This window comes from Saimiri boliviensis, chromosome 7 (genome assembly GCF_048565385.1).
Source record: "Saimiri boliviensis isolate mSaiBol1 chromosome 7, mSaiBol1.pri, whole genome shotgun sequence".
NCBI classification, from domain to species: domain Eukaryota; kingdom Metazoa; phylum Chordata; class Mammalia; order Primates; family Cebidae; genus Saimiri; species Saimiri boliviensis.
In genome coordinates this window covers 60,533,780-60,548,550 of record NC_133455.1, presented here as the reverse complement: position 1 = coordinate 60,548,550, position 14,771 = coordinate 60,533,780, and the positions used below count along the sequence as shown (strand labels likewise).

The following is a 14,771-nucleotide window of genomic DNA, read 5'->3' as shown; positions in this document are numbered from 1 at the left end:
TCATTAGGCAGAGGTAACAAAGTAACAAGGCTAAGCAGAGATTACAGCATTTAAGATGGAGATTTGGAGGTTACAGGAGAAAGATTTCATAAGATGTTAGTCCACCTGGATATGACTGGAATGTAATAAACTTTTAATCGTATGTGGAACTCGTAGGTAAAGTTTTGTTTCCTAATAATAGGTCAGATGAGGTTTCTTCTAATTTAGCTGCTGCTGCCACTATTTTCAGACAACTTGAATATGCTCTGGCCACTAGATCTAACCAGAGACTCAAATAAGAAATCAGTCACTTTCTTTCCCCCGTTCCTGAGCCAGGACTCCCGAGAACTGATTATCATATTTGTAAACAAACAATGTAAAACATTTTGTATAATTCAGGAGACTCAAAGCTAAAGGCTATTGTAAGGCTAGTGTTATTTGATGGAAATAAATAAAGGTTCATGATTACCTTCCTGTAACAAAGACTTTGATATGGTTTGGCTGTGTCCCCATCCAAATCTCATCTTGCATTGTGGCTCCCCACATGTCATGAGAGGGAGCTGGTGGGAGGTAATTGAATCATGGGGGCAGGTTTTTCCGATGCTGTTCTCCTGATAGTGAATAAGAGATCTGATGGTTTGATAAATGCCAGTTCCCCTGCACACGCTCTCTTGGCTGCCACCATGTAAGATGTGCCATTGCTCCTCCTTCGCCTTCTGCTATGATTGTGAGGTGTCCCCAGCCATATGAAACTGTGAGGCCATTAAACCTCTTTTTCTTTATAAATTACAGAGTCTTGGGTATTTCTTCATAGCAGTGTGAAAATTAACTAATACAGACTTTAAGACAGTTTTTTTGTAAGTTTATATAAGGGGGATGCCAACAGAAAAAGATTGAGGACCCAAGTTTTACAGTATCCCTCAAGTCCAAGGAATCCTTTCAATTATCTCTTAGTCATGGGTCTAGGGAAACCTTGGATTGACTTCATTTTTTTCAGGTAGGAGGGAAATTCTCTTTGCAGTCAAATCATGTCTTAAGTAATAGGCCTTTTCTTTAGAGAATGAAGTTTTCCATGGTGGCCTTTTGTTCCTTCTAAAGTAATGGCTGTAAGAAAGATGTTGAATCTATCACAGAGTTTTCTTTGGTAGAAGAACATAACTATAAATTATATACATATTAAATAGTAGTAAAATTTCTAGGAAAACATGAGATTGGCAGGTTTTGGCATAATGTCTGAAAAAAATAGCATGAGGCCTCGCTGGACCCCTGTGGCATTACAGTCCAGGTGTATTGCTCGTTTCTGCAGCAAGCAAGTATTGCCTCTCCTTATCAAGTGCAACACTAAAGAAGACAGCACAGCAATCTATCACTGTGAATCATTTGGAAGCTGTAGGCACACTAGATAACGAAGCGTTAGGATTTGGAATCATGAAAAATTTGGAAATTATAATTTTATTTATTGCACATAAATCTTGAACAAATCTCATACCTCGTCCATTAGGTCTTCTAGCTAGTAGAACTGGAGTATTACAGGGACTGGTACAAGTAGTTACAAATCTTTGTTTTATTAACTCCTCTACAATTAGTGTAAGTCTTTGGATTGCCTCTAACTTCAGGGGTAAATGGGGAAATTTAGGCAATGGCTTAGAATGGTCTATTTGGATATTTATAGGTTCAGAACTTTCCATTTGTTCTGTCAGTTGAGTAGGAAGCCTATAGATATTGGGGTACTCCAGAAAGATTGGAGTTGGTATAAGTTTGGCTTTCAACATTATCAACTCCCACTTGTAAGAACAATGTAGTTCAGGTTCGGAAGGATCAGACTTCTAGGATTATTTCTACTTCTAAAGAGAACTTTACATGTCTTCTCAGGTTAGAAAGCAAATCTCATCTCAGTATCTTTACTGGAGCAGTGTCACATAGTAAGAAGGCGTGCTTTTCAGAAACTAGTTCAGCATTTCAACTGGTTTATACATGGGAATTCTCTGAACTTGATTTGAAACTCCCAGTACAGAAATATTTTTTTACTCCAAGAGATTTGTTGGTTTATCAGGGTGGGGTTTAAAGTGGATAAAGTGGTTCCAGTATCCACCAACATTATATATACATGACTGTCCATTGATCTTGATCTGAGTTTCCTTAAAAACATAAAGGTATTATAGGAAGTGACTTACCAGAGAATCCCTCAGAACCCCATTCATGTTAATTATTATCTTGAAAGTCAAACCGTTGGGAATTTTGTTTAACAGAGAAAGTTAGAGACTGATACTAGAGTGGACAATCTTTTCTCCAGTGGTGGCAGACATCTTAACGTACAGGGTTTCTTCGTTCAGGACCTCTTGATTTTGAGTTATAATATGCATGAAGAGGCCCTTTTGGACTTTGTCCCTGTAGTTATTGCAGTTGTAAACATAGAAGCCTTTGATATTTTTTCTTTCAGTGTTTCATCTTTTTCTTGTTCTAAAGTTCTCTCAAAATTTTCAACCATAATGACTAATTCCACTGCATCAGTAACTTCCCGTTCAGTCTTTCATTTTTTAATCAGGTCGCCAAGCTTTGGTGAGAGCCCATGGATGAATAAGGCTGTAAGAGCTATTTCAGTTTCAGCAGGAAACTTTCCTTGCTATATTTTAAGACCAGAATGTCTAACGAATGGGATTTCCAATCCAGCCTTGTAATCAGAAACTAATTTATCTCTTTTTGTTTACATACATGATTGAATAATGGATCAATCTTTTTTGGGAAGACAATGGGGATCATTTCCAGCAGTTTTCAGCTATTTTCCCAGCATCTTTTTTACTGTACCTAGAAGTAGCTATTGAAGAGTCAGCAGTCCTTTCCTCAGGCTTATCCCATCTTGCTCTATTTATCCATTTATGTACATCCCTGGGTCTTAATATTATGTGTATAAACTGATATAAATCAGGAAACTCATGGTCATAGGCTCTTATGAGGATTCTCAATTCCTCAGAAAATTTTTGTGGACTTCCCTTGCAATTTGGAAAATATTTTGCTATGGCTTTGAATTCAGCTTTTGACCTGGGGTAAAGGTATTTATAGGAGCCAAACCTGGCTATTCTGAGGGCCTAACTGTGTGAGGCATTCACTTAACTTCCTTTCTGTCTTTATTCTCCAGATAAAAATGTAAGTAACTGAGCAAAAGGATTAGTAGGTTTAGGAGAAAGAGATGGTTTAACAAATGGGCTTGTGGATTTAGAATAATTAGGTAGAGGAGAATAAAGGCAGGAAACAAAGTCACATCAGTTACCACATAATTTCCTTGCTTTTGCCCTCAATGTATTGCTTACACTTTCCAATTGTCTTCTTTGATTTTAGTAAATAAGTTTTTTTTTTTTTTTCTTTGAGATAGGGTCATGCTCTGTCATCTAAGCTGGAGTGCAGTGGTGCCATCATGGCTCATTCAAGTCTTGATCTTCTAGGCTCAAGTGATCTTCCCATCTCAGCCTACTGAGTGGCTGGGACCACAGGCAAGGGCCACCACGCCCAGCTAATTTTTTTATTTTTTGTTTGTTTGTTTGTTTTGGTAGAGACATGGTCTCACTATGCTGCCCAGGCTGGTCTTAAACACCTAGGCTCAAGCAATCCTCCCACTGTGGCCTCCCGAAGTGTTGGGATTACAGGCATGAACCAAGAGTCTTTTAGAGAGACAATTTTGAATCAGCCAGTTTTTTATAAGCCTCTGTATACCAATCAAAAACTGCATCCCATTGTTTCTGAGGTACTCAGAATCCATTCTTTTCCAATATGCCCCATATATGAATAACTTTATCTAGATTTAAAAATCCCCATTGTGGCCACTGCAACTTCAAATTATTCCTTGTAGGCACGCCCATTTTTCTAGAATGCCACAAGTTTGGGGTCTATAATTTCTAAACATAAAATGTGTTGGTGTTCCCAGCAAAGGAGTCCCAGACTCCTCAGATATTGACAAACCCATAATATCCTGTCCTTTTAAAATTCTACCTACCTGAGGCTTCCAACTAGAAACTGAGTCTAGTTTCTATTGAATACCCTGTTTACCCTTCAGATCCCAATCTGGATTCCAGATCTATTCTGCAAACTAGTGCACTAGACTGGACCTCGTCCAGTTTCTGTCAAGCACTCAATTTGATCTCTGGGTCCAATAGGGAATAAAATGATTCAGACAAACTTACAGAGCTCGGCTCACAAGTGTGGAGCTTAAAATCTAAGAGGGACTTAACCAGGACCTCCAGAAGCAGTGGGAAAGCAGTGAGCTCCATGGACTCAATAGGTACCTTTTGTGGTTCCTTGATACAGCCAGTAGCATGGCCCAAGGGTGAGGGGCCAGGAGTCTCCTTTGAATCCCACTTCTGACACCAAGTTGTTAAAGAAAATCTAAAGCACAGTAAAATGTTAGAGTTTATTTGAGTAAGAAGTAATTCATGAGTTGGGGAACACCAGACCAACAGAGGTTTAGCATTCCAATGCAGAACATCAAGGCAAGCATTTATGGGGAGATGCAGAAGTAAAACAAAGAAATCTGACTGACTTGCAGTTACACAATTATCTTTTTGGGAATGCTTTGTTGGGAAGTTCCTAGTCACATAATTATATCTTAGTTGGGTGTCTATGATTGACTAGAGTTAAGTTTAATTTCTGTTTAACATAAGCATTTACCAGAAATGACCCAAATTAAGTTTAGCTTATATCTGCAGTGTGACTGCAGTCAGGTTCCACCTGTATTTGCAATTTAAGCTAGATTAAGGCTACTTTTAAGGCCTGGCTGGTTTTGTTTGCTCAGAAAATTTTCAGGCCTGGTCTCTATTTTTATCTTTCTTTTAACATTTCTCACAACAATTTTATGAAGGGGAAACTATTATCTTTATTTCACAGATGATGCAGAGAAGGGAATGAGGTAAAAGATGTTAAATAACTTGCTCAAGGTTACTCAGCTCAGAAATATCAAGGCCACAACTCAAATGAAGGCAAAATATCTACAGAATACACACTGTTAACTATTACGCTATTAACTCTTTCAAAAGAATACTTTTGAAACTCCAAAAGAATATTAGAAAAAAAGAGATTATTAGCCTTTTCCTTACGTATCAGTGTATAGTTTCACTTGTTACAGCAAGTATGTTTTACTTCTAATTCTAACTTCACCAATTAAGAGAAAATGTTCCACTGGCACTTTGCAAAAAAAGGGTATCATGATAGTCAAAGTCATATGAAAAGATGCTCAGCTACATGAGATATGAGGAAAATGCAAATTATAACCACAATGTGATATCACTGTACACCTGCCAAAATGACTAAAATAAAAAAGAGAAAAAGGCCAGACACAGTAGTTCATGCCTGTAATCCCAGCACTTTGGGAAGCCAAAGCAGGTGGATTACAAGGTCAGGAGATCAAGACCATCCTGGCTAACATGGTAAAACCCCGTGTCTATTAAAAATACAAAAAATTAGCTGGGTGTGGTAGCACATGCGTGTAGCCCAGCTACTCGGGAGGCTGAGGCAGGAGAATCACTTGAACCTGGGAAGTGGAGGTTGCAGTGAGTCGAGATTGTGCCAATGCATTCCAGCATGGGTGACAGAGCAAGACTCCATCTCAAAAAAAAAAAAAAAAAAAAAAAAAAGAGAAATGATACCAATTTTGGTGACAACAAATGGAAACTATTGGATATGAAATAACTGGTATTCTTATAGACTACTATGAAAGTGTGTAAATTGATATAACCACTTTAAAAAACCGTTTGGCAATCTCTATTAAAGCAGACACATGCATATACCAATACACAGCAATTCCACTCCTAGACATATACCCAACAAACATGTACACATATAGGTTCAATAAATCTGTTTAAGGATGGTTATAGCGGTACTGTTTATAATAGTCACAAACTGAAAACAATTCAAATGTCCATCAGCAGCTGAGTGGGTACTTAAATTGTGGTGTAATTATAAAATGAAACACTATATTGCATTAAGATAGAATAAAATATTGCTATGTGCAACATATGGATAAATCTAACAAATATAATGAGTGAAGAAGCGAGACACAAAAATGCCTATTAATGATTTCATTTATATAAAAATCAAAAACAAGCAAAACTAATATAAAGTGTTAGATGTCAGGAGAATGGTTACTTTTTGTGGGGAGCAGTGAATAGAAGAGAATATGAGGGGGGTCCTGAGGTGATGTCAATATTCTATATCTTGATTTGTGCTAGTTTATGAGGTGTGTTCATATTGTGAAAATTCATCAGGGGCCAGGCATGGTGGCCTGCCTGTAATCCCAGTACTTTGGGAGGCCAAGGTGGGAGAATTGCCTGAGCCAAGGAATTCAAGACCAGCCTGCACAACATAGCGACACCTACCTCTACCAAAAAAAAAATAATAATAATAATTAGCCAAGGGTATGGTAGTGCAAGCCTGTGGTTCCAGCTACTTGAGAAGCTGAGGTAGGAGGATAACTTGGGCCCTGGAGGTTGAGGCTGCAGTAAGCCATGATCATGCCAGTGCACTCCAGCCTGGGTGGCAGAGTGAAACCCTGTTTGAAAAAGAAAGGAAGGAAGGAAGGAAGGGAGAAGGAAGGAAAATTGATCAGGCTGGACACAGAATTTATGCATTTTTCTGTATATGTTATACTTCAATAAAAAATATTCTTAAGGATACAGTGTTTTGGAGTTAAAAACTGTTTAAATTAACTGGAAATAATACTATTCATACTATGATAAACTGCTATTCAAGCCTGCACCTTGCCTTTTGAGGTTCACAAGAGGATTTATCTCTGGAAGTACATTTGAAAAGTGATCAATTAAAAAGTGCTGGAATGGCTACAGCCTAGATCCATTGTTAATAAAGGTATCTGGCAGAGACCTAAATGCTACTGAATCTCCCAAGACAAATTTAAAATGATTGTACTCAGAAGAAATAGGAATTGTACTGTGCTGCTAAAGAAGTAAATATTTGTCTTCAACTGTGGCAGAGATTAAAGAAAGAGCATCAATTCTTTTTTTGTTTCCTTAATTTTTTAAAATAGTAACACTATAAGAAAGGGCTTCCTTGTTCACTGATTTAAATACCAAATCTCAACTATGGCTGAATTTTAACATGATGAACAAAGTACCTACTTGCGTCATCTCCCTCACAACAAATCCATAGAAATGACAGGAAAGATACTTTAGAAGAAGAGTAAGAAGAAAAGGAAAAGAAGGAGGGAGAAGGAGGAAAAAGAGGAGGAGAAGCAGCAGTTAGTAGCACTTGGGCATGGAGGTAGAAGGGAACCTTTCAGTGGATGAGAATCTTTGAGGAATCCCTGGGAAAGAAAACAAATAGGATCAACTGAAGAGGGAAAGTTAATTACAAGCAAATATATATATATATATATATATATATATATATATATATATATATATATAGTTTAAAGCTGAGCACAACACAAAGAGTTTGCTCCCAAGAGTATTTTATCTCAGAAGAGTTATATACTTCATGCTCTTAGAGGGAGTGTAGCCATTTGTCCAGGCTGTTACAACAAATTAGCATAAACCAGAGTATTTTATCTCAGAAGAGTTATATACTTCATGCTCTTAGAGGGAGTGTAGCCATTTGTCCAGGCTGTTACAACAAATTAGCATAAACCAGGTGGTTTAAACAATGAAAATGTGTATCTCACAGTTCTAGAGTCTGGGAAGTCCAAGATCAAGGTACCAGCAGATGCAGTGTGCTCTGAGGGTCTGCTCCCTCAGTTTTCAGTTGGCCAACTTCACATTGTAGTCTTAACATGGTTCCATAGTGTAGTGGTCAGCATGTCTGCTTTACACACATTGTATCCTTAAACGGCAGAGAGCAGAGCTCTCTCACATCTCTTATAAGGACACTAATCACATCATAGGGGCTCCCCTTTCAAAACCTCATTACGGCAGACAGCAGAGCTCTCTCAGGTCTCTTACAAGGACACTAATCTCATCATGGGGGTTTCCTTTCATGACCTAATTACTTCCAAAAGGCACCATCTCCAAATATGACCACTTTAGGGATTCAGGATTTAGCATATGAATTTGGGGGAACACAAAGATTCAGTCCATAGCATGTAGTAATGTGCTGTAGTACACTAAAAGGGAAGGCACCCATGAGGAGGGCCAATAAGGAGAAAGGTATGGGTGTGGTAAGCAGGGAACAAAGGAGAACATCTTTGGTGGTCCAAAGAATCCCAGTTATTTCCATTAAGTAAGAGGAAAGGTGCCCCATGAGCATGACGGGGATGGTCATTGATGAAGAGATTTGAGGCAAGTAGTAAAAGCTGGCAGCAGTTCCCATGGGAGTAAGTTGAGCAATAGCAAAGAGCAGAATTGTGCACTGGTGTTACAAGAACAAAAAGACCATGAATTTATAGTCACTGATCTACACATTTGTGAGGTTTTTTATTTTCTGGTAGCACTCAGTACCCTGGGATAACAACAGAGAAGATAAATGAATCATGGTGTTTTTCCAGAGCTAAGGTTTTGCCAAGAAAGTAAAACAAAAGACAGGGGCTAGGGAGTTGAGATGCTGGTGAGATGGTGATCAACATGGCAGACAGCAGAGCTCTCTCGTGTCTCCCATAAGGTCACTAATCTTATCATGGGGGCTCCCCTTTCATTACCTAATTACCTCCCAAAGGCACCATCTCCAAATACCACCACTTTAAGGAGATCAACAGCCTAGGATTGGGGGCTAAGAAGACCTTTGATACAGGAAGTATCAAAGGACTATCAAAGGACTGGAAGTCGAAATAGAGAACAACAAAGATGGAAAAATAAGAGGTTATGTCAGAATCACAAGGGTCTGCTGAATTAGATCGTGAATGGCCTTGGAAGAGACATAGGGGAGTGGTAATTTAGAAACAGAAAGGATAATGCATTCTTCCAGGGAAGAGAACCACACATGTAAAGACACATGCAAAGGGAAATAGTAAGTATTTCCATGTAACTAGATCACATATTGCATGGAGGAAAGTGGAAACCCACATTCAGCCAGATTGTGAAGAGCCTAAGGAGTTTGGGCATCATTTCCTCCCAGAGGCAGGTGTCAGAAGTTCTCAGAGAGCACTGTCCTGTCTGGCAAGAGTTGGGCAGGTTGTATCCTGCACAGAGGTTCCTTCATGGGGTCTGAACTCTAGGCCAAGCTCTGCTTACCAAGCCATTCACCCTGCTTGCTCTGTAGCTGTTACCCCAGGAGGAAGAGGATATTTTCTTCACCCTTCAGGAGAGGAAGTCCTTTTTTAATTTATTCACCCGAGGGGCTGCATTTCTTTTGGGGTTGCAGTGGCTCTGTATAGATTGATGTGAGACAGACTTCTCAGGGTGACTTCTCTGGCCATGATGTACAAGATGACCCGGAATGAGAAACAGTAAATGTGGAGAGCAGAACAATTTTCAGCAGGACAAGGGCCTAACCAAAGACAGCCAAGAAGAAAGAAGAGAGGCCAGATCCAGAAGTGAACTCTGTAGCAGAATTAACCCCAGGGGGCTTATGGACAAAGGGACCATGGGAAAGGAAAAAGTTAAAGATGACTCAGATATATTCTCCACTGTGTTCCTAGAATAAAATCTGACCACAATTAATGCTCAACTAACATCTGTCAAAAAAAAAAAAAAAATAAGCTGCAAGTAACAAAAACATTGTCAGGGGAAAAATAGGGTCTGCTGTGATGGAACCCACAGGAACTCAGAAGAATCAGTACCTTTAATCATCTTAAGCCTCCTCAATTTCAAGTGAGTTGTAGAGATCAGAGAACTGGCCTAAAAATTTAGTTACTCCAAGCAGTGGTTTCAGTCTTGACTGAACATTTGAATCATCTGAAAAGCTTTTAAAAACTCTAGTGCCCACACTGGATCAATTAACTCCAAAATTCTGAGGATAAAACCCAGACATCACAATATTTTTTTTTTTAAGGCAGGGCTCACTCTGTCACCCAGGCTGGAGTGCCGTGGTCTGCTCATGGCTCACTGCAGCCTCGACCTCCCAGGCTCAGGCTCCCACCTAACTAGTTGGAACTACAGTCACACACCACCACACCCGGCTATTTTTCTGCATTTTTTGTTTTTTGGTTGTTTTTGTTTTTTGTTTTTTGTTTTTTGTTTTTTGTTTTTTGGACAGACAAGGTCTCCCTATGTTGCCCAGGCTGGTCTCAAACTCTTGGCCTCAAGCAAACTTCCCACCTCAGCTTCCCAAAGTGCTGGGATTACAGGTGTGAGCCACTGTGCCAGTCCAGAAATCAACATTTGTTAAAGCTCCTGGGGTGGTTCCTATATATAGCAACTTCTCTCATGGAACTTTGCAATCTCTATTCTAGATTTCTAGACATGATCAGTAACATAGCATAGATAAGAGGTGGGTCAGAGACGGGGCAGAACAGTTTAACCTATTTGACCATCTTGTCAAAACTGAAATCAATCATCCATTTTTTATGAAATCCTTTTACATAGTAAGCAGTTCTTCAAAATTAATTTATACATCTTGACAAAAGAGGAAAAACTTTAGGAAATTCATTATGTGGCTTCATTAATTTTAGGAAACTGAATCATGGGCAAGGTGTGGTTTTAAAAAAAAAGTGGTATTTTAAAATAATAAAGAGTAAATAATGCACAGGCTTTGAAATTATTTTAAGACCCCTAATTTGCTGCTAAGGTTGTATGTGTACCAGGGGTCAAAAAGACCAAATGCTATAGAAAAATAAAATGAATCATTTAAAACTAATTTAAAAGTCAGAATGAAGATATTTTGCAAAAATTAGAAAGGTGCTACACCAGCAAAAGAAAGCAAAACAAAACAAAAAACCCTAGGGCTTTTTTCCTAAATATTGCACTGAAACTCAGAGACCACTTCACTTCACTGAGCCTCATTTTCCTCATCTATAATGAGCATTCTCACCCGGGTGAGTTTCAGTCCTCTCTAGCAGCCAGACATTCTCTAATTCTATCTTATCATTGTTAAGTCAAAAATGAGCAAGCTAAAAGTAATTTAAACCTCACCATTCTTGATAAAAAGGCAAGAGGAGCATCGCTAACCAAACAGCAGTCAAGGACCCACCACACAGATAAGAATTTCAGAATAAAGTTTAGAAACTTTTTGTAGTCATTTTACAATTTCTGTTAAATCATGTAATAAAATATCAAGCTATTTTGTATGTATTTGTATTTTTATTTCACCTTTTTAGTAATCAGTTTTTATTATCATTTATAATAGTGTAAGTCCATAGCAAATTAGAAATTTTTAAAATTTGGTATTTCACCATGGATAGTTTGGAATACACTGAGGTGGAGAACCACAGTTCCATTTTAACATCAATGCAAAAGTGCACACAGAAGGGAAAAAGCATATGCAGACAAATTAATTTTTACCTTGTCCATTTTAAATTTTATTTTAGAGGCCCATTCATTTAATCTTAGAGTGTTGCTATTGAAAATTATTTTCTACTACAAGCTTATTTAAACTGCTAGAGTCTTTTTAAGAGAAAATAGCCTGTATTAGGAAACAGGTGGTAAAGGGTTGGTTTTGTAGTACTAGCTCATCGTCTAAGAGAACCACAATATGATATGTCAGGTAGCACAGTAAAGTTATTAATTACTGTTGGAAAACAGAGGTACTTTCCTTTTTTTTTTTTTTTTTTTTTTTTTTTTTGACACAGATTCACTCTTGTTGCCTAGGCTGGAGTGCAATGGCATGACTCAACTCACTGCAACCTCTGCACCTCTGCCTCCTGGGCTCAAGTGATTCTCTTGCCTCAGCCTCCTGAGTAGCTGGGATTACAGATGCCCACCACCATGCCTCGCTAATTTTTGTATTTTTAGTAGAGACAGCATCTTACCATGTTAGCCAGGCTGGTCTCAAACTCCTGAACTTGGGTGATTCACCCACCTCAGCCTCCAAAAGTGCTGGGATTACAGGTGTCAGCCACCACACCCAGCCAGGTACTTTCCTTTTTAAGAAAAGAATTAAGTCACCCCCTTCTGATTGGAAACAGCTAATCATAGGATTTCAAGCTATTAACACAGACATTCTTGCTTAAAAATAAGGAAGGCTGCACAATGAGGTAATTTTCCCAAGCTTATGCAGCTAGTGAATGGGAAAGCCCAGAATCCCACCCAAGACGTTCTTCTCAGGCTTGCCTGCACTTTCTCTGCTGTCCTCATTTCCTCCGCTATAAAAAGTATCCAGGTGGGGACCAGAGAGTAAATGCTTACATAAGCTTCACTTCCAGGTACTTGACATAGGATTAAGAATATTAAAAATAATGCAAAGTGCTTATAAATTGCCTTAATATGTAAATGACCATGTTCTATTCAGACCTTTCTGCAGATAGACAAGATCAATGTTTGTTCTGAAGTGATTTGCACATCACACAGAAAAATATGAGAGAAAATCTGTACTTTGCACACCACCTGTCTTGATATCAAGACTGGTTTGATCTGTGTTACCAATAGACATGCCCCCAAACCACCTTGATCCTTTCAGGAAATAAGTAGGATATCCAATTTTAAAAAGTGAATATTCCTGAGAAATATCAAGTCTTTGCAGAAATTCTATAATCACTGTGAGGAATCCAGAAACTGCACTGATCAGTTTAGTACATGGCTGTTCAGTGAACTTAATGACTGTGCTATTTCACAGGCATATTTGCAAAAACATTGAAATTATTTATTAATTACTTGACTTCCTTATCTAGACAATGCCAGAAAAATCCAGTTTTTTAAATTATGGGCAATGCAAAACTTTTTAGTCTATTTTCATGGCATGGACTAGTTTTAGCTTAAGAACATAGCATTGGGCTTCATTATTTATTGTTCACTAACAGATAATAAAATTAACAGCAATCTGGGGGTGGTGCTGTATATTAATAAACAACAATAAAATATTTTCTCTTCTTTGCTTATGACTTTTTAAAGGCAATGCGTGAATGATTCCTCAATTCTTAGCTCATTGATGTAAAGCCATTTGATAACAGAACAAAGTTATTGTGAATGAAATCAACTGGTTACGTGCTATGGATGTGTCCACTTTAATAAAAACAATAATTCAGGTTGAAAAATAGTTCATTATCTTTTCTCAAGACAAATGTTAACGGAGGCCTGGTCTGAGAATACAATGCCATAAGTTCTGAATCTTCAGGTTTGTGCAACAAGTCACTTCTTAAATGACCCTTCAGCGGACTACACAAAATCTGAGTTGATCTTGTTAAGAATATGTCCAGCTGTCAGTCTTTTGGCCTCTGAGATACAGAGGACATATACCCATGATGCTGTGGGGTTATGTGAGAGACAGAAAAGAAATAAGGGGAAAAAAAGAAGCAGAATAAAATGTAATTACATGGAGTTTCGCTTAAAACAAAAATTGATTGAGTTCTGCCTAAAGTGGCTTGTTGTTTCCTGTGCCAGGAACTACTGTGCAGACCCAGCAGGAAGTGTGCTACGGAGCGGGATCACCTTACACCCTCGTTTTATGGTTCATTTCACTTATTTAATGCAATCTGAGAACCTGCAAAAGGAACATGTTAGAAGGAGGGAATAGGCTTTTTGTCTTGTTTTGTTGTGTGTGTGTATTTTTTTTAAGTTTCTTTGAATCAAAACATTTGTTTTTACAAGGTGCTTAAAGTCCCAGAGAAACAGGACTTCTAGAGTTGCACGGTCTTCACATTTCTCTTTGTCACACAATTTAAAGCAAGAGACAGAGTTGAGTTATGTCTAGAGTTGAGTTATGTCTGTTTCTTTTGCTGTCCTACTCACATAATTTTAAACATGAAGAATTATAACCATCCCCATGAATAGTCTAAATCATTTTGAATTCTAAGCTCCTCCTAGGGTCTCTAATTTGACAAAGTCCATGATGTTGTGGGGAGTGTTGGAGAAAGGTAATATATTTGAGATGTAGAATAGCGATTCATTTGTCAACCACAGGAATGAGTTCGTTTTACTGTATTGTTTAGAAATGTGTGAACTGAACAGCTGGATTTCCTTGTGGTGGCATTCGCTGCTCCTCACACGCTGTCTGCTTTCCCCTCCAGAGACCTCAGTATGAACAACATCAGTCAGCTGCTCCCGAATCCCCTGCCTCGTCTCCGCTTCCTGGAGGAGTTGTAAGTATCACCATAGTCTTGATGCATCCAGTCAACACTGGTCACATTCTTGTTTGTCTCTAATACTTACTTGTGGAAACCAGATAAAACAAGGCAGAAAACCTGTCAGCACCAACAATTTTGGAACATAAGGAAACACTTAGTTAGGAGGGGGCAAAAATAGAATTGCTTATGATTCTGGAAATCAACTTATAAAAGAGTTTACCATAAGGCTACAACCTTCTAAGGTGAGACTGAGCCAAACAAATTAAAATTTTAAAACAAAGGCTGTTTAAAAGAGCTGGATAGCTCTTTGGAAATAGTTAAGCAGCAGGATATTAAAAGTTTGAATACTGGTTCATGTTTATTAAAATTGCAAGTGAAGCTATAATCAAAACCAAAAACTGCTGCTTGGTTCAGCTTGTGACAGAGAGAATTGAGTCCACATTGCATAGCACCAAAACTTCTTGTCCTAATCACTTTTAATTACTATTTCCCTACTTTTCAATTTAGCTTCCCTCAAGGCTTCAATAGAAAAATGTGAAATCCCCAGAAGATTTAAAACTGGTCTCTTCCAAGCACTAAAAATAAAAAATAAAAAAGGAGGAAGCTAAAATTAGTTAATGATACACAGAGGAATTTTTATTAAGTCTAGTAACCACTTTTCAGAGATGAAAAATAACTGTATAAATCAAAAATCTGCATTTAAAAA

The 14,771-nt window shown here is 38.2% G+C and overlaps 1 protein-coding gene and 1 long non-coding RNA gene across 2 annotated transcripts in view; one reads left to right on the top strand and one right to left on the bottom strand.

Moving 5' to 3' along the window:
- The window catches only part of LGR5 (leucine rich repeat containing G protein-coupled receptor 5), a 143,885-nt gene that overhangs the window by 50,668 nt on the left and 78,446 nt on the right, over positions 1-14,771 (top strand). Inside the window, exon 2 of the mRNA XM_003927802.4 lies at positions 14,009-14,080. Coding sequence (XP_003927851.2) covers positions 14,009-14,080 — 72 coding nt within the window. The remainder of the gene's footprint in view (positions 1-14,008; positions 14,081-14,771) is intronic.
- The window catches only part of LOC141585103 (uncharacterized), a 96,319-nt gene that overhangs the window by 66,027 nt on the left and 15,521 nt on the right, over positions 1-14,771 (bottom strand). The gene's annotated exons all lie outside the window — the stretch shown is intronic.